The sequence below is a fragment of the Talpa occidentalis genome, unplaced genomic scaffold, assembly GCF_014898055.3.
Source record: "Talpa occidentalis isolate TD23 unplaced genomic scaffold, MPIMG_talOcc4v2.1 talOcc4.4, whole genome shotgun sequence".
Classification (NCBI taxonomy): Eukaryota; Metazoa; Chordata; class Mammalia; order Eulipotyphla; family Talpidae; genus Talpa; species Talpa occidentalis.
This window is the reverse complement of record NW_023604295.1, coordinates 40,350,876-40,375,882: the sequence shown is the minus strand read 5'-3', so window position 1 is coordinate 40,375,882 and position 25,007 is coordinate 40,350,876. Positions and strand designations below refer to the sequence as shown.

General features: G+C 35.4%; 1 protein-coding gene and 1 long non-coding RNA gene across 5 annotated transcripts; one reads left to right on the top strand and one right to left on the bottom strand.

Annotated features, from left to right (window-relative positions):
• The first annotated feature begins 1,483 nt into the window (after positions 1 to 1,483).
• Positions 1,484 to 21,409, top strand: PPP1R2 (protein phosphatase 1 regulatory inhibitor subunit 2). Of its 4 annotated transcripts, none has more exons than XM_054700460.1 (7): positions 1,484 to 1,855; positions 11,250 to 11,357; positions 13,035 to 13,112; positions 13,624 to 13,718; positions 18,259 to 18,426; positions 19,628 to 19,804; positions 20,638 to 20,653. In XM_054700460.1, exons 1-6 carry the CDS (start codon positions 1,734 to 1,736, stop codon positions 19,768 to 19,770), a joined length of 714 nt encoding a protein of 237 aa, XP_054556435.1. In that variant the 5' UTR covers positions 1,484 to 1,733; the 3' UTR covers positions 19,771 to 19,804; positions 20,638 to 20,653. The 4 variants fall into 4 exon arrangements, 3 of the variants coding, with proteins under 3 accessions (XP_054556435.1, XP_037381210.1, XP_037381211.1); XM_037525313.2 differs by lacking the exon at positions 19,628 to 19,804 and adding an exon at positions 20,016 to 20,107 and having other exon boundaries at positions 1,489 to 1,855; positions 20,638 to 20,678; XR_005128026.2 differs by lacking the exon at positions 19,628 to 19,804 and adding an exon at positions 20,021 to 20,107 and having other exon boundaries at positions 1,490 to 1,855; positions 20,638 to 20,678.
• LOC129146735 (uncharacterized) lies at positions 15,765 to 19,255 on the bottom strand. Its single transcript, XR_008553842.1, has 3 exons — positions 19,164 to 19,255; positions 16,741 to 16,903; positions 15,765 to 15,915 (listed from the first exon to the last, which is right to left on the bottom strand). It is a non-coding gene; the product is annotated as an uncharacterized LOC129146735 (long non-coding RNA).
• Positions 21,410 to 25,007: the final 3,598 nt, after the last annotated feature.

Below are 25,007 nucleotides of genomic sequence, written 5' to 3'. Positions count from 1 at the left end.
AGTTCTGGCAAAGAATCTGTTCATGCTTCTCTCAGATTTGAATAGCCCCAGGTGTTCCTTGGCTGGTAGCTGCATTACTACAGTCCCTTATCATCACATGACCATCTTCTTATAAGGCATACAGTCATATAACATTAGGAGCCCATCCTACTCCAGTATGACCTCATATTAACAAATTATATCTGTAATAACCCTATTTCAAAAAAAAAAAAAGGTGATATTGTGAGGTATAAAGGATAAAGGGTTAGGGCTGCAACATATTTATTTTGAAGGGAACACAATCCAGTCCATAACAGATTGCTCCATCCCTGGACCTCCGTATTTTCCATCTCTGCAACTCCTGGTACTGGAATTGCTTGGAGAAAAGTTGTACAGTTGGACTGGACTGCACTCCCTCTTCTGGTCCCAGCTTGACTTTGGATATAGCACGGTGCTGAGATTGTTTCCAGGGCTTCAAACTTCTGGCCTTTCCTGTACTCCAGAGAATCCATTACTCCTTGCAATATACCCAAACTGGACCCCCACATATCCTGACACCTAGAGCCTCAAGCTCTGCCTCTTCTCTCTGAGTTCTTTCATTCACATCCAGGCATGGGATAAGCTGGGGAGAAAATGTGTGTGAAGCGTTTGTTTTTCATCTTTGGGTCTCTTCTTACAAAGACCTACATAGCTCCAAGGTTTCTGGCCTATTTCTCCCAGTGTTGGACTGGTGGATACCTTAAATTAATTTCCTAGATTTTTGGGGGGAGCAGGGGAGGAGATAAACCACAATTCTAGAAACTCCTGCCAGTGATACCTTGCGAGCGATTACCAATACATGGACTATGGTAAAAGGGCGAAGCACCAGGTTAGAAGCCAGAAGTTTCCAGTTCTCTGACCACATGCTGTGGACAGCTTGTGTGGCTGTAGCGCTCAGGTAATGTTTCCTCTGCGTCCTTCAGCTTCTCGCATGGTAAAAGCCTATTTCAATATGGATAATATTCTATGAGTTCATAAAGTTAATATTCTATGATTTCACAACAGGCCTCTAAGTACCATTCCAAGGCCGATATTCCATGATATCATAGAGTTGAATTTTTATGCGGGTTAAGTGGAAAAGGGACATATTTCTCTAAAAGTCAACTAACATCTTGGGGAATGTTGTAACCTTTAAGCCTCGATTTTCCGATCTATAAACTACACAAATAACAATATGACCCTCAGGAGGTGGTGGGAGTCAGGGTGCCTGGGGAGATCTATGACTGTGCAGAAGACCTCCAGGAATCTCCAGGAAGGTTCTGGGACCACGCCAGGGTTCCCAGCCGGCCACACCAGCCAGCGCAGGGGCGGGGCGGGCCGGCCGAAAGGAGCGGCAGGGGCGGGGCCGGGAGGTTGGCTTTGTTCTCGCCCCGCCCCCGCCCCGCCCTAGATATCGCGAGAGGGCGGGCCCGCTTGACTTTGGCGTCGGCGTCGCGCCCGCGCTGGGGCACTAGGCCGGCTTCTCCTCGCGGGCCGCGGATAAAGTGCGGGTGGCCGAGGACGTGCGAAGGGCCGCCGGTCGCGCGGCGTCAGCTGTGGCGTCGCGGTCGTTGTGTCGTGACAACGACGCCGGCATCCGTCTCCGCGACAGCAGGCGCAGCCTCTTCAGCCCGGGGCGGGCTCCGCGGCTGCCTGGCGGGTGTCTGCTCGCGTCCTTTCCTTCCTGGACCCGGCACCCCGCAGCGACGCTGAGCCAACCGCCGGAGCGGCGGGCAATGGCGGCCTCGACGGCCTCGCACCGGCCCATCAAGGGGATCCTGAAGAACAAGAGCTCCACGACTACGTCTGTGGTGCCCGCGGCCGAGCAGCCCGGCAAGAGCGTCGACGAAGAGCTGAGGTGAGAGCCGGGAGGGTCCGCCGCTCCCCGCCCGGGCCGCCCGAGGGAGCCCCTCCTTCCCGGCCCGGGCGGCCTCGCCCTCCGGACCCGCCGTTTCCGACCCCGGCTCGGAGCGCGGGGCGGCTGCCGGGAAGCGACTCCCGCGCCGCTCGGGTCTCCCTCTCCGGCCAGGCGAAGGGGTGGAGTGATGTGAAAGAAGGCAGGAGCTATGACGTTTATCAGGGTTTTTGTTTTGTGTGTGTGTTTTTTTTTTTAAAGTGTATACGCACATAGGCTTTTTGTTTTGTTTTGTTTTGTTTTAAGTAGCATCATGAACTTTGGGGGCTTGGCAACCTTAAAGAATAGAATTGAAGTTTCAGAGCTTCACCTGTGAAGCTTATATTATTCCTTAACTCAAACTTTTCTAAAATTCTTCAAAAATGAAAGTGTATTCTCGTGGCTCGGGAGCCCTTTATGAACTAATCTTTAAGAGGCCCTAGCAAAAAAGAGACCATTTCTTCGTTTCTCTTAATTGATCTTCCGCACTCATTTCTTTTTAACGTGAACTGTCAAAAGCATCCTGCCCTAAGCCCTGGTTCGTCAGTTATCTCTACAATCCAAGGTTCATCAGTAAGTGTGGGGAAATACTAATTATGGAACGTTTGTATTATGGAACAGTATACCCGCCTTTTAAAAAGAATGAGGTAGAAAAGGAGTCAAGGAGCTCAATGGGAAAAAAATGAAGTACAGTATATCGAGTGTAAAGTAAACCACTGGGTTAGAAGTGCTGAGGAGCTTGGGTGTTAAAAGATGTTAAAAATAATAGGATCTACATTCTGAAAGTAACTTAAAGTTGTCATGGAAACCTGTGAAGTTATAAAACTAAAATGGGGATGTTCATGAAATTTAGAATATTGGAACTAGGGCACACCTGTTTAAAGGATCGATTCAGGACTGTAAAGGAGACTACTATTTGGTGGTGGTGATGTTTTATGCGGGTTTGTGCTACCTTGAAGAAAATTAAGTAGGATAACCGCTTAGAATTGTGGCTTTTTGAGGTGGGGAGGGGCCTTAGTTTGTCTAGCAACACCCCCACACTTCCTCGACTCTTTAATACATTTTCCAACCTCTATTTGGGGTAAGCTGCTTCAAATGGGAAAGGAGTGGGGTGGACAGGGCCACTGGTTGTGTAGGGATTAACAAAACAGCATCTCACCAGAACTTAGCTATAGTAGGAAAACTTAAGATAATTTAAAAAACAAAAACTAAGTCGGTAATGTCAGGATATTTAACAGCAGAAATGTGGTTCTCAATGGTATTTGTGTAATTTAGCTATTCACCAGTGGGAGCTTCCTTTTGTTTGGCTAAGTGATTTATTATTGTATTTCTCTGCTGCCTTAATTTATTCTTAACTTCAATGTGCCATAACTTCCTGTAGTCCAATTGTATGGGTTTACTTCTCTCAGTAATTAGCTGGGGTTTACCTCCAGGTCTTTCTGTCTCAAAAGTCACTATTCTGGACTGACTCACCTATATAAATGACTGCTCCTTTGTAAGAGCTGTTCACATAAGAGGGGCCTTTTGGGACATGAGTGACTTTGATTGACTTGTTTAGTTGGAGGGTTATAATCCCAAAAGGAGCTACCAAGCCTATTGAAGTTCATGATGTTTGGTTGAAAGTAATAAAAAGGATTGGGCTTGTTTATGATCACTGTTACATGACTTTGAAGCAAAGAAAATAATTCTCTTGGTAGTGCAATACAGTAGTTCCTCCTTATCCAACATTCTGTTTTCTGAGTTTTCAGTTACTCACGGTCAGTATTATCCACCATAAAATATTTTGAGAGATACCACATTTACATAACTTATTACAGTATATTGTTAGAATTGTTCATTTAATTTTTATTGTTAATCTCTTGTTGTGCCTAATTTATAAATTAAAATTATTGTACATGTAGGGGAAAGCATAGTATATATCAGTTCGGTACGATCTGGGGTTTCAGGCATGCACTGAGATGGCTTGGAGTATATCTCCCACAGATAAGGGGGGACTATTTACAAATATTGGGTTGTTGGAAAAGTCAAAAACGCATTGTGACTTTCAGGACAACCCAGTATTACCTTTGTCACAGTATTAGCAACTTTATGAGTTGAGCACATAAAGGCATTGCGCACATTTGAAACAACCTTTTGTAATGTTTAATTTTAATTACAACTAGGATACTCCTTTATATAAAAAGAATTAAAAATAAATAGTTGGGCCTCCCTGGTGGCTCAAAGGGTTGAGACACAACCTATAAAGCTATCTGCAGCCACTGCAGCACGAGTTCAATCCCCAGCTAGAGAGCTACCCACATGGCGCAGCAGACCTCTCCTGTCTCGCCCACCGCTCCCCTCAGCAGTGTATTTCAGTCAATCTGCCTGTTCTGTTCCCCACTCTGTCTCTGGTGAACCCTCTCACCTTCCACACCTCTGGCCTGTACCCCAGTTCTTGTATGCATGCATAAATAAATCTTAAAAATAAATAAATAAAAATAAATATCATTTCCGTTACAATGCCCTTAAAATTCAGGAACTACGTATAGTGTAATGGTAAAACTTTAAATACTGGAAGAGTATAAGGCAAAAGAATTTCATATTTATGTGATAATGACAAGGAATGTAAGCCATACTTGTTGTTATGTTCTATGAAGTGATCAAGCAAACCCCGAATTAGTAAATACTGAACCATTACTCCTAGGTTGGGTTGCAGTTAGGTTCCTGCAAATTCTCGTCACAACATTTTCATCATAACCTTATTTTATTTTTGTTTGTTTAAAGACACCTTATTTAATCTATATTGTTGATTAATGTTGAGCACATGGCCAACAGTACTGTAACTCATGCCTGAATGAAATTTATCTAACAAACATTTTCTCTAAGATGTGTCACAGCTTTTTTGTGCTTAGGAACACTAGTCTGCTCTTCCTCATGATACTTGGAAACCATTTTAATCAGTGAGTTCACCAACAAAAAAGCAGAAGAGCAATACATTGTTTACTAAACAGTGTGAAAGTTGAAACAAGAAGATAAAGCAAGCATCACCTTAATTTAACCTCTCCTGGGAACTTGTGCATTGGGGCAACTCAAAATTCACTCTAGTCTGCTCTGTACGTGTCTTTGAGAGACAGAATGCCTTTGTTGATACTGAATGTAGTGTACACCTCATGAAGGTCTAATGTAACAGATCTAGTGAGTAGATATTTGTATTTCATAAAAGCAAGACATCGTGGGCCTCCCCTGGTGGCACAGTGGTTGAGCGCTGGGTTGGAGGCTGCCCACAGCCTGTGCAGTGCCAGTTCGATCCCCGACCACCTGCGAGGGTCCCACAAAAAAAAAAAAAAAAAAAAAAAAGGCAAGATGTCGATTATAAGGTGTACCATGATTTATGTACCACTAAGAAAGAAAGAAAAAAACTTATTTAATCTATATTGCCATCTGCTTTAAGTATATTGTTTTCTGAGATATTAAAATGAGCAAAATGTATATTTGTAATTGTTGAAAATGTGATATTAAATATTATTAAAGCTTATCTTATGAGAAATCTTTAATAGTGAATTTGAGGCCAGATTACTTGGGTTCATCCTGCTTGCTACTCTGACTTCCAGTGAGTTAGTCATTATATTCCTCCATAATATACTCATTAAATTAATTAATAAATTGTAAAGTGTCTAACTCAGTACCACATCCTCAAATGTTAGTGTTACTTTCATAGAAATAAATATAGAGATCTTATTTGTCCCTCATTTCAGTGAGTTCTATATAATATACTAGAAGTCAATATTATGCTCATTTTAAATTCTATAGTAGTCTTAGATCACATTGACAAATTCTGCTTGAAAAAAATTGTGCCTGAATTAAATTTCTTTTAATATAATTTTATGTAAGCATGCTTCAGCTGTTTTTCTACCTGTAAAAGAATATGGCATATAGTCAAAAATTCACTGAGTAAAGTTTTCCTAAAGTGACTTTTTGACTAATTGCTTTTATTGTTAAGTCTTAAATTGTTCACTTATTGTGTCATACTTCAAAGTCTTGTACTTTGTCATCCTATATAAGTTTAATCTTCATTTAAAGAAAGAACATTTATTGAAATGTGCAATTAAAGTTTTAACACCTTGAAGCAAAATCCTTCTTCCCACTCTTAAGTACAGCTGAAACTACCAAATAAGTAAGTTATAAGCAACAAGAAGTAATAGCTCTTTGAGATGGCATCAAAGTGAAAGTGAGAAGTGGTGACTATCTGGACCACATTAGACTGCAGGGAAACCAGTCACCCAAGGGGGCCTGGGGAGGAAGAGAGCCTGAAACCAACGGGTGCTTTCACTTTTCCAGCAGACCTGCCCCCATGGATGGATGGATGGATAGATAAGAGAGTTGACACCCTTATTTTTTGTAAGTGGATATAACCCAAAGAATGATCACAATTAATCAGTGTGGGCATTAAATTTAGGTTCACTCGTAGTACCTTATTACTCCTACTGTTACTTCTATCAAAACACTAGTAGCGATACTAATTTCCTTATCCAGTATCCTCTGCTGACAGTTTGTTCTTCACTATTTTCCATCTAAGAATTCCCAACATTCTTTGTAGCCTATTGTTTTATGCCCTTATTTAAAATTCATGTTTTGGTAAGATATTATTAACTTCTCTTGCTCTGAATAATTCTAAGGATTTCTTTTTCTCTTAGTATTGTCTTGAGGAAGCAGGGTGAAGCTTTGATTATATAGAACTTTAATTCTGTTTATAAAAAAGTAGACTAAAAGGCAAACTAGGAAAAATTGGGGTTATATATAATGTGGTTTATACTTTATGTAATGTTTAAATCTCCTGTAATGAATTTGAGTTCTTTGCATTTATATGGATATTCATTACATTGTAGTAAAAAGAACTCAAATTTATAAGGTTTCTGATAGGCAAAGAATATAAGCATAATTCATACAAAAAAATAAAAAGCAAGCACTTTCGTATTATTTATTAGGTAATAAGCAAAAAGAACAAGTATATCAGTTTATTCTTGCTCAAGGTGAAAAATCACACACAAATATCCAATCTTGGCAAAGTTTTGGTAATTACTAGGGACATCACATATAGTCCTCTCTTTCAATAAAGCTATATGGAAACATAGAGTGAATATAAGGCTTTTGTTATTGTTAACCCAGATATGCCTATCCTAGCAAATTTTTGTGTGTGATTGAATAGAAGATGCACAAATATGTTTATTTCTGCTTTATTTTAAGTAGGAAAACCTTGAATTCACTCTAAATATCTTACATTAGGTAAATTGTTTATCATTGGCTATTTTGCGGTAGTTAAATAGGTAAAGACTAGAAAGTACAAGTGGCTTATGATAAAATGTATGTACTGCTAGCTCCCTATTTATACTGATAGCTTATCTATTTTTTCCTTCTACATTACACATAGTGAAAAGAATATGCAAAAACCAGAATTGTGGATGTTTTAGGGTGCTAGGATTGTGATTGTTAAAATTTCTTTTTATTTTTTAGGAAAACATGATATCTCCTTTTATCCTGTAGTTCTTTTCATCTACCATTTATTCAAACAGATTTACAGGTCCCACCCTCACCCCCATTAGAAATACCTTTTAAACCCTGACAGTCCACTTTCAGTCTTCTCATCTTAAGCAGTAATGATGATAAATTGTCATTTTTAATACAATAATACTAACATCATTTAAGGAATAACTTGTTTTATTTTGAGATTAGGAGCAAAGCAATTAATCATCATTTGTTTATTTTTTAATATTGTAATGTAACATACAGAAGAGTGTCTAAATGTAATTTTAAAGCTTAAGAAATTATTATAAAGCAAATACTTTTATAACCACCATTCTGGGTAAGAAAAAAAAAATGTTTCCATCACCTCAGAAATGTTCCCGGCCCCTTTCAATCACAATCCCCTCCTCTCCCTTAACCACTGTCCTGACTTTTAGCTAATCAAACTCAATATACATCTCTCGGCATACTTTACTTTTACCTGCTTTTGAACTTTGTGTGAATAGAAATGGGCTAGTTTTCTTGTATTTAATAGGAAATTTTAATAAAACAATGCAGTTTTTATGAAACTTTTACGTTTATTTTTCTTTTCTGACTCAGGCTTAACTCTTGGTTGTCATTTCAGAGGCTTTTACTTTGGGTTTCATGGGCTTCCCTTTGCGTTTTTCACAAAATTAATCTACTTCTCTTAAAACTTGTATACATTTCTTTCATTATTCTAATTAAAAGCTGCTCAATCTTTTCTGCTATCTAAATTCCTTAGAAGTGTATCTCTTTTTCAGTGTACATTTCCTTATGTAGAATATGACCATGAGCAGACTTAATCATTTGCTTTCTAAATTTACAGAAATTTGTAGGTAATAGAACTACTTAGCAAAATAAAATGTCTAAAACTCTAGTCAAATAGAAGGGATAACTTTTTAGAAAAATTCCTTCTGTGGGCCTCCCCGGTGGCGCAGTGGTTGAGCGCTGGGTTGCGAAGCTGCCCGCAGCCTCTGCAGCGCCGGTTCGGTTGGATCCCTGGCTGCTCCCCGGCCACCAGAGGAGGGTCCCACATGGCGCACAGACCTCTCCTGCAGCTCGCTGCTCCCCTCAGCAGTGTGCTTCGGTCCTTCTGCCTGCTCTGCTCCCTGCTCTGGCTCTGGTGAATTCTCTCACCCTCCCGTGCTTCTGACTCTATCCAGTGTTTGTATAAATAAATAAATAAATAAATAAAAAAATAAAAATCTTTTAGAAAAAAAAAATTTCCTTCTGTGGGCCTACCTGGTGGTGTACAGGGTTAAGTTTCAGCACTATCAAGCTATCACCAGCCACTGCAGCATGAGACCAGCCATTGCAACAGGAATTCAATCCCCAGCCAGGAAGCTACCCCACATGGCACAGCAGGCCTCTCCTGTCTCTCCACTGCTCCCCTCAGCAGTGTATTTCAGTAGATCTGCCTGTTCTGCTCCCCACTCTGTCTCTGGTGAATCCTCTAACCCCCTACACCTCTGGCCTACACCCCAGCTCTTTATGCATAAATAAATTTAAAAAAATTAATTATTTAAAAAAAAATTGTGAATCATTAAAAACATTTGTATGATGCTTTTAGAATTTGATTTTATAAATATTTCTCTCAGCAAGCTATATAATAAGAAAGTTATACTAAAACTCTTTTATTATATATTTTCATGCAAATATACTGCTAGAAAACATGTGTATTGGAGTTGTTGTCCTGAAAGGGTAACTGGAACTTGAATCTTATACGTGTCTCTCTCTTTTTTAAGTGGGTTTTTGTTTTTCTGCCTTAATACCAGCTATTGCTGTGATAAATAGAAAGTGAGCGCCCAAGGAATACAATAATGGAAAGCAAGTTCCTTTCGCACAATCTTTTGATAGTTCAATCAAATGAGGTTTTTATTATTACTGATATTTTAAATTTAAGTAATTGAAAATTCAGCTGAGTTCCATGATGAATGAAAAAACAAATAAAGCAATTCTTTAAAGAAAAAGTCTTAATGACCAATATATCTTGATATTTAACTTCTTATAATCTTTTAAGATTCTGATTGTTTGATAGTGAAGGGACATTAAGCAACTTCTGGCTGTTTTGGCAGGGTGGGGGAGGGTGGAAATTACAGTCCCAGTCACCTGTATATTCATTCATCTGGGCAACCTTTGCCCCTTAATAAAATAAACAGTAAATCTCTTTGAAAGGAAATTATGTTTAAAAGACTTAGTCTGCTGGCGCGCAGACCTCTCCTGCCACCCGCTGCTCCCCTCAGCAGTGTACTTCGGTCCTTCTGCCTGCTCTGCTCCCTGCTCTGGCTCTGGTGAATTCTCTCACCCTCCTGCACTTCTGACTGTACCCAGTGCTTGTATAAATAAATAAATAAATCTTTAAAAAAAAAAAAAAAAGAGTCTGCAATTGAATATTACTCATATTTTAAAAGGAAGGGAATTTTAAAATGCCTCAACACAGATGAAACTTGAAGACATTAAGTGAAATAAGCCAGTTACAAAAGGACAAATACTGTATGAGTTCATTTACCTGAGTAGGTCCCTAGAAGGGTCACATTCATAGAGACAGAAATTAGAATTGTAGGTGCCAGGGTCTAGATGGGGAAGTTGTTCAGTGACTACAGTTTCAGATGGGGATGATAAAAAAAAGTTTTGTAGATGGATTATTGCATAACAATGTGAATGAACTTAATGCTACAGAATTAAAAACTTTAAAATGGTGAACTTTATGTGTTTATTTTACCATAATAAAAATATGAAGGGGAAAAGAAGTGCTTAGTATGATATTGTGGGTCCTTTAGGGTAGAAAGCAAGAGAACATAAAAATCAACTCACCTGCCATGAGTGGGCACTTGTAAATCTTTAGGAAACTCAAGGAGAAGAGAATATGATGTTAAAATTTAAGTATATCATTCTTCAAGAGCACTTCAGGATCTCTGGATATTGGTAGAGTTAGGAAAATTAAAAATATTCATAGTGACACCTCTCCACAATGGACCAAATGCAGAAAGATTATTTGAATCTGTAAACTCTACACTGATTCTCTTCAAAGTAGTTTTATTTTCAAATACATAACCAAGTCACAAATTGTGTGCCAGAGACATGTTTGTTACCCTTTTTAGGGAATAGATAAGGATTTGTAATTAGGGTATTTAATTATTGAACACCTTTGCAGTTGTGCATATATTTTGTGGAATGGATATTGATAGGTGTTCATAAAGCAGTTAAAAAGCAATTCTCTTCCTAAGTAGATTTATCCCAGGTGATATGAATACAGCATTTTTTTTTTTTTTTTTAGCAAACCCTTATTTTTCTAGGTTAAAAAAAAAATGAACTATTATTTTCAGCTTAAACTGTACTTACTTAGTGGTGTCCGAATTTAATGAGGTGTCCCCTTTGGTGTTAGGGTCTAAGTCTTTTGATTATATGGTTATCTTTAAGAAAAATAACCAAAGCAATACTCTTTTTTTTTTTTTTTTTTTTTGGTCAAATTGTCAGTGTGTATAAGATCAAAAATCCTTGATTACTGAGATCAGGCAGTGTATAAATATCCATTTTTGCTATTATTAATTCCATAGTCCATGTATAATTAGTGTTTTCAATGCTTGAAGATTCTGAATAATAAATGTTTAATATGTGGGCACCAAGTATTCTATAAAATATTTACTAGCATTTTATTGTAATGACATGGCTTTTGCCCTTACTCAATCTCTATTTCAAGAAAGTATATGTAAAGTTAGCAATTACCAAACTTCAAATAGAAGTTTGAAATGTGGGATTTGATATTTGTGAATTTTAGATGTGTACATTTTTAATCTTTTACTTCTTTGAGAAAAAATTTATTTCTTTTTAATTTTAGCAAAAAATCCCAGAAGTGGGATGAAATGAACATCCTGGCAACATACCATCCAGCTGACAAAGACTATGGCTTAATGAAAATAGATGAACCTAGCACTCCTTATCATAGGTAATAATTTATAGTCATCATTCTTGTTTTGACTTGTTTTTCCATTTTGCAGCTGATAAAAGCCTCTGGATAACAGCCAATTTGAATTTGTATTTTATTTTATATTTATTACTGGAACACTAATAACCCAAATGTACCTATTTGTGTGGTAACATATGGCTTTAAAATTATGGAATTGGGGCCTTCCCAGTGGCGCAGGGGTTAAAGTCTCAACACTATCAAGCTATCATTGCAGCATGAGTTCAATCCCTGGCCATGGAGCTGACCCACATGGTGCAGCTGACCTCCTGTTTCGCCCACTGCTCCCCTCACCAGTGTATTTTAGTAGATATGCCTGTTCTGCTCCCCGCTCTGTCTCTGATGAATCCTCTCACCCCCTGCACCTCTGGCCTACACCCCAGTTCTTGTATGCATAAGTTAATAAAAATAAATTTTTAAAAAAATAAAATTATGGAATATATTTTATGTATTGTAATTATCACAGTAAATTGTTTACTGGTTGTAGCTCAGTGATGTTACCCCTAGCTGCTGTTTGATGCACACAGATTAGTGACTTTCACCTTCCTTAAATCTGTTTATAGATAGGAAGATGAGGATTGGGCTTATTTGCTTCCTAAGTAAAAATCAGGGACTTCTCAGAAAATGAGAACTTCATCGATGGTAATACTTTTTTTTAACCCATTCAAAGACATGGTTATTGAGCCTCCCTGGTGGCACAAGGGGTTAAGTCTCAGCATGAGAGTTGCAAAGTTACTTGGTCCCCAAGTTATTGAAGATATATGTATCACGTGTGCATGTGTGTGTGTGTATGTACAGATACCTGTGCTCAGCTTTTTAAAAGAGTTTATTTAACAGAAGATGTTTTTATAGAAAGATATTATACAACCTAAATTATTACTTATATAAACAACACATATAATTCATCTGTAAATTTTACAGAAGTTTCTGTAGAACAGTTCTACAAATTGATAGATTATTTATTTTACCCTACTGCTTAATTATACCCAATAATGTAAATAACTTTATTTCAACTTCTCTTGGAAAAAACAGCATCTTCTAATCTATAGCAGTTATTTAACTTGTCCCCTTAGCTAACCAGGAAAGGTGTTATGCAGCAATTTTTAATATATAGCTGGGTTTGGCTTAACAGAACTTTCAGTGTCTTGAGAATTAAAGATCCATTTTGGCAGTGAAGTGGGAAGCAAAGGTTTCATTTGCAGGTAGAGGGAAAAACTTCCTGAGTATGGTTAGCACATTTAGCATGTGATTTTGGTATTTTACTTGACTTTATTGTGGTAACTTTAGGTTGATAGACAAATATATATTCTAAAAGCAGGCAATGGATTTGTTTTTTTTTGTTTGTTTGTTTTTTAAGTTCCTTCCTACTGGGAAGACTAATTGAAGTATTTTTGTTTTTTTTTTCCATGTGATCTGAGTTTTCAATATTGATTTTTATGGTTGTAGTAATGTTTTCTTAAAATTATTTTGAAGTGTTTCTTGATTGATAGTATGCTTTTAAATACTTACATTGAGTAGAACCTAAAATGAAACTTCAGAGAAAACAGTAGAACTATAAATATGTTGATATTTTAATTAAGTCTATAGAATTATTTTTCTGTTTTTCTGCTTGAAAAATTATAGTTCAGATATTAATTATAATGTGCTTGTCATCCCCAGTATGATAGGTGATGATGAAGAGGCAGTGAGTGATTCAGAAGCCACTGAAGTCCTTACCCCAGATGTCTTAGCTAAGAAGTAAGTACTGACATCTATAAGGAATTTTCACTTACACTATTTTTAATTGTGCAAAGTTGAAAACATTTTACTGAAGCATAAATTTTAAAAATTTATACTAAATTTATCTGAATATTTCACAGCACCTTATCTAGTCTTGTTTCTAGATTAAAGCCAAGGTATGCAAGTAGCAGAAAGAGTACCATAGCCTGGTACATAGAGTCCCTGTGTCAATTGCCTGTGTGGTTTTTTGTTTTGTTTTGTTTTTAATATCCTGCCACCTAGATTTTAAAAATAGAGGTGAGAAAGGCAAAAATAAGTGAATTCATAAACAAAAGCACTATTCCTTTGTTCTTTGATTTCTGTCATCCTCCATGCTTGTTGCTTTTTGGTTTCTACACCCATTCCTCATCAGGTTATAGTTAGCATATTAATCATTTTCAGATGTTTTTATGAGACTCAAAAGTTAAATAAGACATTCAGTAATTCAAGAATATCAGTGTTTCTTTCTCTGTAAATGATTGTTTTATAGATTAGCTGCTGCCGAAGGCTCAGAGCTAAAGTATCGGGTTCATGAACAAGAAAGCAGTGAAGATGAGGATAATGACCTCTCACCTGAAGAACAAGGTGGTTTGTTTACTACTTTCAATATTTTTCTAACAATTTGTGGTAAAATAAAACCACTATTTGGAAGATTGTCATGAGATTTTCCTCTTTGGGAAGTGAATGGTGGGAGATTATGGAGCAGCATTTTTAGAATTCGTTGTATTTCTGTGGATTTATTGTATAACAGCTCTTCTTCCAACCCTGATTTCATGACTTTGGAAAACACTACCATCTTTAAAGTAATTATAACTGTACCTTTGTACCTTTTTACCTTTTTAGGGCCTGGAATAGAGTAAATCCAATAAATACTTATTAAATTAATGCTGTTAGAGTCACTGAATGTTTGGATGGTCTTAAAGAGATAGCAAATAAGAGGTAATTTTCAAATTGCTTGTGCTTTTTTATTTTAAGAGAGTGTAAAACTTATAGATGAACCAAGAATAGAGTGAAAGCAGCATAATGGGGAAAGGAGCTAAAGATAATCTTCTCAACAGGGTTGGAAGAAACTCTTGTAGCTTATACAGTTACTTGGTTAAAGCATTGGTACCTACTCATTGTTTCTGTTTGTATAAGTAACAGTGGTTATCTATGGTAAGATGAGGACAGAAGGAAGATATTCCATCTGTTGCTTTTTATACTTTCTGAACTGTGTGAATGTATAAGCACAAGAAAAAAAATTGTTGGTGTAGTTTCCAGCTCTTTTAAAAAGAAAAAACCAAGCCTATGTATAGGTAAACAGGTGCAGGAAAAGAACACATACCCTCACAAAAAAGAAAAGGATAGTATTGTATATATACTTGAAAACCTTCAAATATGAGTACTACCTGTACTATAAAGAAATCCAGAAACTAACTTTTTTTTTTTTTAAACATTTACACTGTTTTTTTATTTAATTTTTTGTTTGGCTCAAGGATTTATTGTCATACGTACAAAACAGGCTGCTAGTTGCATTAGCAAAAGATAGATGTAAAGGGCCTCCCTGGTGATGCAAGGGGTTAAGATATAACCTATGAAGCAATCCGCAGCCACTGCAGCACAAGTTCAATCCCCAACCAGGGGAGCAACCCACATGGCACAGCAGACCTCTCCTGACCCGCCTGCTACTCCCCTCAGCAGTGTACTTCGGTCAATCTGCCTGTTCTGTTCCCCACTCTGTCTATGATGAATCCTCTCTCACACACACACACCCCGCCGCACCTCTGGCCTGTATGCCAGCTCTTGTACGCATGGATAAATAAATCTTTAAAAAAAAAATACGTAAAAACATCCAGAAATTCAGAAACTTTAGAACTAAAGTTTCAGTTTTTTTGCTAACTGTCAGGAATCTTACCTTTCTTTCATTTTCAGATTATAATTTGCTCAACAAAATTATGATGGTCAGAACCTAATTGTCCTTCAAGAGAGAAATTTCATATATAGTATAATCTCAAGTTGTATTACATTAAATCTTTTCTACCCTCCATGACTTTCTGACTTATTTTCCCAAATTATATCCCAAGAGGCCCTTGAGAAAAGGTTTAAAATAGAAATTGTTTCTTTATTATTCTTTAAAAACCTGACGGCATATTTGAGAACAGAAGATATATTAACCTATGTGTTGTCAGTATTTCTGTAAGGAAATTTTCCCTCAAATTGTAATTCCATGAATTTGCCAGTAGGGAGAACCATTTGATAACTTACAGTTTCACAAATTCAGTTCATGAATTCAGACAAATTGCATGTCTGCAAACCTTGCTTATTGACAGAAATTCTTGGAAAAGATTATCTTATAACTGATAGCATTACAATTAAGATGTTGACAATGGAGTAAGACAGATCTAAGTTTGTATGTCAAATTTGCTTAATTTTTTGGAACCTCAGTTTCTTCATTTCTAAATTGGGAACTATAAAGTATTAAGAGTCATTGGTTAAATATTAAGAGAGATAAAAATTTGAAGTACTTCACAATAATTCTAGCATATTGTAACTGCCCAGTAAATACTAACTTTTAATAAGTTAAAATAATAGATACATTCTCCATTATATTTTAATAAAAGCAAATATAAAAAGGATAATTAACTTGTCAAGTTCACATGGATAATGGTTTATTACTAGAGCTGTGCCTCAAACGTGAATATCCTTGTATTGTTCTCTACATTATATTGTTCTCCATGTAAGAATTATAAGTAAATGAATACAACTACTCCAGAAGGTTGAGATTTCTTGTATTAGCAGCTTTCTGTGAAATGAATAAAAATGCATGTTTTTAAATTAATAATTTTAGAGTATTCTATAATTATCTATAAAAAGCAAAACCACAGGGCCTCCCTGACGGTGCAGTGGTTGAGCGCTGGGTTGCGAAGCAACCAGCAGCCCGCAGCCTGCAGCCCGCAGCCTCTGCAGCGCCGGTTCAATCCCTGGCTGCTCCCTCCTCCTGCCACTGGAGTAGGGTCCCACATGGCATGCAGACCTCTCCTGCTGCCCGCTGCTCCACTCAGCAGTGTACTTCGGTCCTTCTGCCTGCTCTGCTCCCCACTCTGGCTCTGGTGAATTCTCTCACCCTCCTGTGCTTCTGACTGTACCCAGTGTTTGTATGTATGTATGTATGTATGTATGTATGTATGTATGTATGTATGTAAAATAAATAAATAAATCTTTTTTTTAAAAAAAGCAAAACCACAAATTCAGTATCTACTAGAAATAAAAATAAATCATTTTCTTAAACTATGAATATAATTCACAAGAGAGAAGTACTATAATATCAACTCTTAGGAAAAAGGAACTACAAATTAAAACAGCATCATGATACTTTCCTTTCAAACAACAAAGATAAAAATTTCTGGTGTGAATGGAGAAATAGGTTACTTACATACTTATATACATATCAGTATGGCAATATATGAGCCAAAAGTTTTAAAATAATATGACACCCTTTAATGTAGCAATTCAATTTCTAAGATTTATTCCAATATTTTTCAAATATTTTTCACCAATATCAAAAGTCCCATTCAGTATACATGTATACATAGAATTACAAAAAAGAATTTCACAAAATGCTACGTACCTTTACTATATGTGATACAGTCCTGTTTTGTTTTGTTTTCTTTAAATGCTGGTTGTTACTTTTAAAAAGTCATGGAGTGAAAGAAAGGGTCATTACTACAGTTCCATCAGACAATATGCGTGAACTGGCACTTCTTGAACAGAGACTTACACAGTCATCCTAACTATATAGTCAGCGGAAAAACAATCATATACAACAACATATGAGTCACTGATACAAAAATACATTTTTAGGAAAAAAATCTAGAATCATAAAATGCTATGGTAATTTCTGAGTGAAGAAATTGAGTTTTTAAAATTTTACCATGAACATGTATTACTTTGTAATGAGGAAAAAGTGTTGACTTTTTAGTAAACTTATATGGTATTGGAAATAGAACCATTTTTTTGTTGTTTATTAATATTAGCCTTAAATCATCTGAATACTTGAAAGCCAGCCCTAAAAAGTCATGAGGATTTTGTCTTTTTATGAATGGTCTTTTTTTTTTATTTTTATTTTTTTATTTTACTTCCCATTACATTACGGTACTCTCAAAGTATAAAATAAATCACAAAAATAATTTATGAGTAGAGAAGAAAGGTGCCTGGCAAGGTCCTAGTAGTTTGAAACAAATGCTTATAATCTGATATCTGAGAACTTCCTTCTCCCATTCCTAACAGAGGCTGAAAAGTCATTGATCAGTAGTGACATGAACTGTAAATGTAATTTTATGACTATCATAATAAAACTGGTTGAGTAAGTTTAATACTTTGACATAAACAACTGGCAATTTTATGCTGAGCCCCTTTTTGTTTTTTAATGCATTGGTCTAAGAAATTTTCAAGTCTTATACTTCATAAACAAAACTACTTCATAAACAGATATTTAAAATGCTATTTAGTAGTAAAATATGATCAGTTATGTTAGTTTGCTACTAACTTTGATTCTGTGGGGAAGATTATAAGTGAAAGAATAGTCTGTAACTGCTTAACTATTCCTTCTAACAGATTTTTCTTACAGTTACTCTGGGGATGATGCTATGTTTTTAGCCAGCAATGTTTTAAATCATGGGTAATACAAAATTTTAAGGAATTTTTTTCTAAATAGAAAATGCGAAAACATGGATCATAGTTTCGTGACCCAAAATTAACCACTTTTAGTTATTGAGTTGTTTTTCTGTGTGTACATATATGCTTGCAGCCTTTGTACATTTTCTATATTTGTGTTATGTGTGTGTGGTGGTATATCTTGCTTTTTTTCCCCATTCACTTATTTCTGGAGAATTTTCCTGTATCTTTAAATGTTCTTCACAAGTATAACTACAAATGACTCATTTGTCTTTATTTGAGCCATGTAAAGCAGAAGTTGGCACACTTTCTGTAAAGGGCCTGGAAGTAAATACTTAAGGTTTTGTGAACTTATAGTCTCTTTCAGAACTACTTAGCTCTGCCATTGCGCACAAAAGCAGCATTAGACACAAACTATAGATTGCCATCTTTGCACTAAAAACTTCCTACTCTTATTTTTTGTATCTGGTAGAAAAAAAGCGACAGTTTGAAATGAAGAGGAAGCTCCACTACAATGAAGGACTGAATATTAAATTAGCTAGACAGTTAATTTCAAAAGACCTACATGATGATGAAGATGATGAAGAAATGTCAGAGGCTGCATCTGGAGAAGGCATGAATTCGGAAGAATCAAATCAAGGTTAGATGTTTCAAAAATATCACTGAGACACTATGATTTTTTGTGCCTAAATCATATATTTTATTGAAACATTGAAGAACCTCATAAAATTTTGCCAAGATTCACTTTATTACTGTCCAAAAGTTTCTAAAATTTTATGTTCAGAGTTGATTTAAGACTGTATGTTATGTGATACGGATATGTTTTTTTGTTTGTTTGTTTTACATGGCTTTAAGCAATGTTTTTCTTCATGTTAAGATGTATTTTGTTTTTGTTTCAGGTCATATTTAATGTCATTACAATCTAAAGATGTAAATTTCTTTTTTTTTTATTTTATTTTTTTATATTCCCCATACAATTACAACCCCCTTATTTTGACCCCAAACTCCCCCCCCCCATAGAGTGTCTCTGGTTCATAGTTGTTTGTTGATTTTGATATTTTCTTTCTTATAGTTATTTAAAGATGTAAATTTTTAAGAGAAACTTTTTTTAATATGAAAGATTTGTTTTGATACCACTTAAGGTACAAAGTATATACTTTCCATGCTGATTCTTTGAATTGATCAGTTTTTTGGCATATCTTTGTTTGAAGTCTTGGACAGCCAGCCCTTGAAGCCTATCAGCTATTGATCAGGCACAACAAATAGATTTTATTTATTTACTTATTTTTAATAAATTTATTCTGATATTGAATACAGATGACTCTTCTACATGATTCATGTGAATCTTGTACCCATTTGTCTACACTTTGTACTTACAAATTGATGCTTCTAAGTAGAATTGTAACTTTATTTGTTGTGTCTTGGATTTCTTAGGAGTAAATAACATTATTTTGGTGAGCCTAAGTACAGTAAGTGATTCTATGATAGAACCTGATGACTCTGTCTCACAATAGTGTCAGAACTGTAATACTTTCATTATTCCATATATACTTCATCCTTTCAGTTTGTTTCATACATTTCGTTTCCATTTTATGCACCATGGTTTTTTTAGCTCACATTTAGCTTGAATAAATTTCATTTTAAGTAGCTATCATTATAGGTTTCTCTCTTTCTCTTCTTAAAATTATTACCCATTTTTAGGAGACCTGTCTCTTAATTGGGTTTACTTCCCCATTTACCTATTATCTTGGTGATTTTTTTGGATACATTCAAAGTGAATGTTTCTTTGATTATAACTCATCAATTTCTACTCAGATTTTCAATTTTCAATCAATTTCTAGTCACTCTGCCAAAGCACCAAGAATCCTTCCCACTTGTCACTGGAAATTTGTACCAGCATCACTATGTGAGATGTCAAAGGATTTTTTTTTTTTATGGCAAGTTTATTAAGGAAAAGAGAAACAGGAAAGAAACACCTGCATAGACACAGGCCAGCAGAGGGCTGCATTTTGAAAGGGGTAGGTTTTAAGAAATAAGTGCCTCCATAGAAACAGCGAGCAGTAAGCTGCCGATTTTTTTTCAATGCTACAGCTTTTCAAAAAGAATTCTGGTCTTTGCTCTCCCTCTTTACTTATAATACATTAGAGTTACATATTTAGTACATAAATATGTTTTTTCATTTATGTATGACAAAAATTTGTGTTAGCTCAGTACCTGGTTTTTCTTCAGTGCAGATGAAGTACTCCTTACATAAGAGTATATCCTACTTAGTTTCATAAAGTCCGCAAGAATAGAAAGACTACATGATAAGACATAGGCAAGTAAGTTTCCTATTTTTCTTGTACCCTTTTTCGACCCTTAGGAAATTTCACCAGCTTTTAAAATTTCTAGATTTTATAGGACCCATTACTTCTTAAGCATTGTTGTTATTCTCCCTCACCCTTGCTATCCCCATCTATTTTATACCTTTCTTTGTGAAAAGAAAGGTGGCATTTTAGACTCTGAGGAAATATTTTGTCACTTTGTCTTTTATAGCTTTGGAGATTTGAGTTGTAACAAACTCTTAGTTATCTACCTGTGATTTAGTCACAGAAATGATCAGTCTGAAACCTGTTTGTTCTAATGCCAAGTATACTCCTGTTCTGCTCTTTAAAATATTTGGGGGTGGGGGGCGGAATAGAGATTCTTTCATATAATTAGTCACAGACTAATTATAAAATATACCTTTGATTTTTAGATACCTATTTGTTTATTATCCATGGCCACGTTAGGAAACTTTATAGCAGATAGTTCCAAGGTTGGCAATACACAACAAATAAATTATGTTGATTTTTTCCTTTTATCTTTGCAGGATCTACTTCAGGTGACCAACTGCAAAACAAATCACAGAGTTCATAGAAGATACTTGTTCAACACTGTAATTGTCACATACAAACCTGTTACTATAATACACAGCTTCTTGTTCTCTACAATTCAGACCTTATGTACCAAAATGCATACCAGTTATTATATATTGCCAAGAATTAAATAACTTTAGAGACTAATTAGACTGAAAATGCCTAATTGATATATATATTCTTGTGCCTAGTACTTCACCACAAACACAGTGTAATGTCATCAGTCCAAAACCACATTAATTTTGTAAGAACACTGGTTAATTTGTATAAGATAATTACAAAGCTTTTTATGATTTAGAGGTAAAATAATATCTTGGGGGGAGGGATCTAATTTATTTTCTTCACTTCTAGATGTGATAGTTCTTATAAAAAGTTTTTTTAAAAATCAAAAATCCCAATTGGAACAAGATTATATAGACTGGTGAATATTCAGTCTACAAAGTATTTTAACAGGTGTCTTCAACTTGATTTGTCTGTTTAATTGAAAAGGATTATATTATAAAAGTTATTGTTGCATTTTCTGGCCTATTACCTTTAAAACTCCTGTTGTTTATGTTTACAAGGAAAGGATGAACTTTTTCCTCATCAAAACTAGCTCTTTTCATGAATAAATTATCAGGTTAAACTTGCACTAATGTCTACTCTGACTTTTTTTTGTATACTTTATGGGCAGATTTCAGATCAATTTTTAAAATAAATATAATTCTAATACAGTCTCAGCATTCCCTTTTTTCTTAACCTGCCTTTGTTTTTTACTCCTTTCCACACATGTGCACAAAATCCTTTGTAAAGCATCATAACGATGATTATGACATTAGGAACTCTTTCTGCTGTTACAAATTCTATCATTTGCTACACAATGGAATTTTTATTTTGACTATCAGTCCCTGTTCTTCTAATGCATGGAAAAAATAGAGTGACCAGCAGCCGTACTATATACCGGAGATACAATTCAGCTGCAAAATCTCTCCTCCTCTCCAATTCAAATCTCTCCTCCTCTCCAGCTTGCTTATTGAATTGCTGGTATTTATTGTTTGACTTAGAAAACCCCTAGGGTTTTTTTGGTGAGATGAGGCAGATGTTGTATGTAACCGATGTTGCTATGATAGTTACTGAATGTAAAAACAGAGGTAATCCTGAACTTTTTTTCATTTAAAAACTTCAAATAATCCCTGCTTTAAGGGAATTTGATAATGTATACTATGACAGATATACTTTATTCTTCTAACAGTAAGATTTGGATTTTTTCCCTGAAATGTAGTGTTGTTCCTTTGCTCTTTGTTTAGTCATGGTTTCATTTCTAGTCATTTATTTGTATCTCAATTTTTCATTAGTACCAAAGAAATCCATTATGTGAATAGACTTTTAAAATAATTTCTGTGTATTATGTATATGAAAAGGCTTTTTTGAACAGCTTATCTTCCACTTGCAAATTTATGAAATACCAGTAAGTCAAGATAAATAAAGTGGGAGAATTCTCTGCTGTTTGAAGAATGTGCTTATTATTTTGAATGTCTTTTTTTCCTAATGGGATCCAATCAAAGTACATCTGAACTAACTGCAGGTGTAGTATTCTAATTAAAGTATATAAGCAAGTATCACTGATTTATAAACAAGTGTTTATCTTTACTTTCTGACGTTAGAATTTTGAGTTATACCTGCCTAACACATTTGGGGAAACTTAAGTTCGTGCCTATGTGTGTATATGTTCATGCACAGAGACCACAGTTTTTGGTTTTCTCATTTTATTCTTAGAAAGTACATACTCTTTATTTTTAGAAATAGCTGTGTACAATGAAGAAAAGGTTATACCTCTAACAACTGATTCTTTTGGTGTTTCCTATAAACTACTTCTTGAAACTTAAATAATAAACTTGTTTCAGGAAGTAGAGAGTTGTGTTGGAGGTAAGACACAGCAAATAGCATGCTCAGTAAGATTTTAAGTAGTCAAATGTAATTGAGTAAGACTATTTTCATCAAGTCATGAGTTCTACTTGACATGGTTTTGGACTACACAAAAAATGTAACTTTATGCTCCAAAGTAGACTTTCCTTTATAGAGAAAGTTACCTGTCAATGTTTAATTCTAGCCAAGAGAGATTTAACTTTTTAACCAGTAGCATTTCCTCTGCTTAACTGTTTATTCATTTTTCAGTCTAAAATTCAGAAATGATCTTTAAAATCTGAGACATATAATGGTATAAATGGATTGTTAAAAATAACTAAGTTGAAGATTAAAGTTGAAGTGCCATTTTTCACTAGACCTTCATTTTGTTTACATTTTTTCCTTTAAGTTAGTACACTCAACACATTGTAATAAAATACAATAATATAAAAATTATCTGTGTGTGGATTTTATTTTCTTGCTTTCCAGCTATCTTGGAACCATGTCCTCTTGGTAAGTTGTTCTATATTGCAGGAGAATATCTTGAACTGCACTGTGGCAGAGTCATTTCTTTAGTTAAAATAGGAATGATAACAGGAGCTACCATTTATTGAGAACCTCTTCACCCTTGCTTGGTATTATAGGTCTCTAATCCTGAAAGCAACCATATGAAGCAGATATCTTTATTAGAAAGTGCTCTTGGCCAAGTTATTTATACTCAGTGTCTCATACGTGCTAAGTAACAGGATTCAAATCCAGATTTTACTAAATTACATGTTCTTTATCCAGGCATTTTTAGATGTAGGAAATCCATTTTAGAAGTTATACCTTACAAATAAAACTTTAATTGGATTATTGATATAAGTGTGCTTTAGGAATAAAATTTTTCAGGTGTTTGAGTTTTGATTTTTATCTTACTCTGAATAATTGGAAACTATCTTTGAGGTTTATATGACATTTTGGGAAAAACATTCCATGAAGATGTCTGTGATTTGGTTATGTTCTGCAAGTTTTATTTCTAATCTAAATGTTTCAAGCTTAGAATAAGGTGTCAAGCAGGCCTATAAAAATTAGAATGTACATAAACTAACATTTCCCAGTGTGTTCCATGATACCCTTAATCCCATAACATGTTCCATGAAAGGGATTCCATGAGCAAATAAGCTTTGCACATGCTCTATACTTTACTCCCCTTGCCCCTTGGAGCTTTATAATAATGCATATTCATATTAAAAGATCGGAGACATCCTGCATAAAGAAACCATTTAAAACTTGGTTTAACCTAACATCTTTCAAACATCTCACCGTAACTTACCCATTTCCCTCAGGTAGCATCACAAATAGAGGTAGCGGAACAGACTAAGGTTTTTGATACTTGAAAAATGAATTTCTTCCTAAAAAAGAACAGTTTGCCGTGGAAAGAGAAGATGTAGTAATAACAGCACAATATTTTTAGATTGTATTTAATTTTCCAAATAACATGACTAACTTGATAACTTATGCAGGAAACAAGAAAATAACGTCCTGGGCAAATGAGGGAGGGAGAGATGTGGTTGGTTATGAGCTGCTGTGTTTTAGTATTGATATGACTGTTGTTCAAAGACTTAACTGTTAAAAGCAATTTCCCAAACTGCCTTGTCCTCATCAGCTTTTACACATCAGCCATTCACTGGGAAGATAGCGGATTGCAATTGTCTTGTCTAGCTTACAGTCCCAAAACTTGGTTACCTGCCCTAACAAAATATTTTGCATTGGGTTTTTGGCACCTACACTTTAAATTTGGGATTGAGTCATTGTTTATTTGAGGTGTTATTGGTGGGGAGGTAATGCTGAGAGTAGGTCAATGAGGGTGGATTTGGCAAGTGTGCAGTCATGATTTTATCTTAACTGCCCAACTTGAACTTTTTTTCAGTAAGCCTGCCAAGTGAGTGTTTTAGTTCAATCCCATTTTTGTTAATATTACCAGAAATTTACTGGAATTGAAGAGAACTATAAATTTTTGTTCTGTTTCTTTTCGAATTGATAAGAGTATTGACTATGAATAGAAGAGGATCTTGCAAGCTGATCTTTTTTATCTTAATATTATTGACCCCACTTTCTAGATAAAGGGGATTTATATAAGCAGCTTTGCAGTATCCCTTGTTCTAATAAAATGTTTCAGACTAAAAAAGTATTAACAATAACAGACCTAACAAATATAGGAAGAAGAAAGCTGAATTACACCCCCTGGTATATCTGTTACATAAGTAAAAGACAACGTGTTTCCATCTCCTTATGTAAAAGAAATGCCAATTGAATAAGCAAGCGCTATAAAGTTCATTGGGAGATAGGGATGTAAGATCCCTGCCTTTAAAAATTTTCAAACTTTCATGTGTATAGAGCAGAGAGCACTGCTTTGGGTGAACAAGAAAGAATAATATACTTACCCTTAGCCATCCTG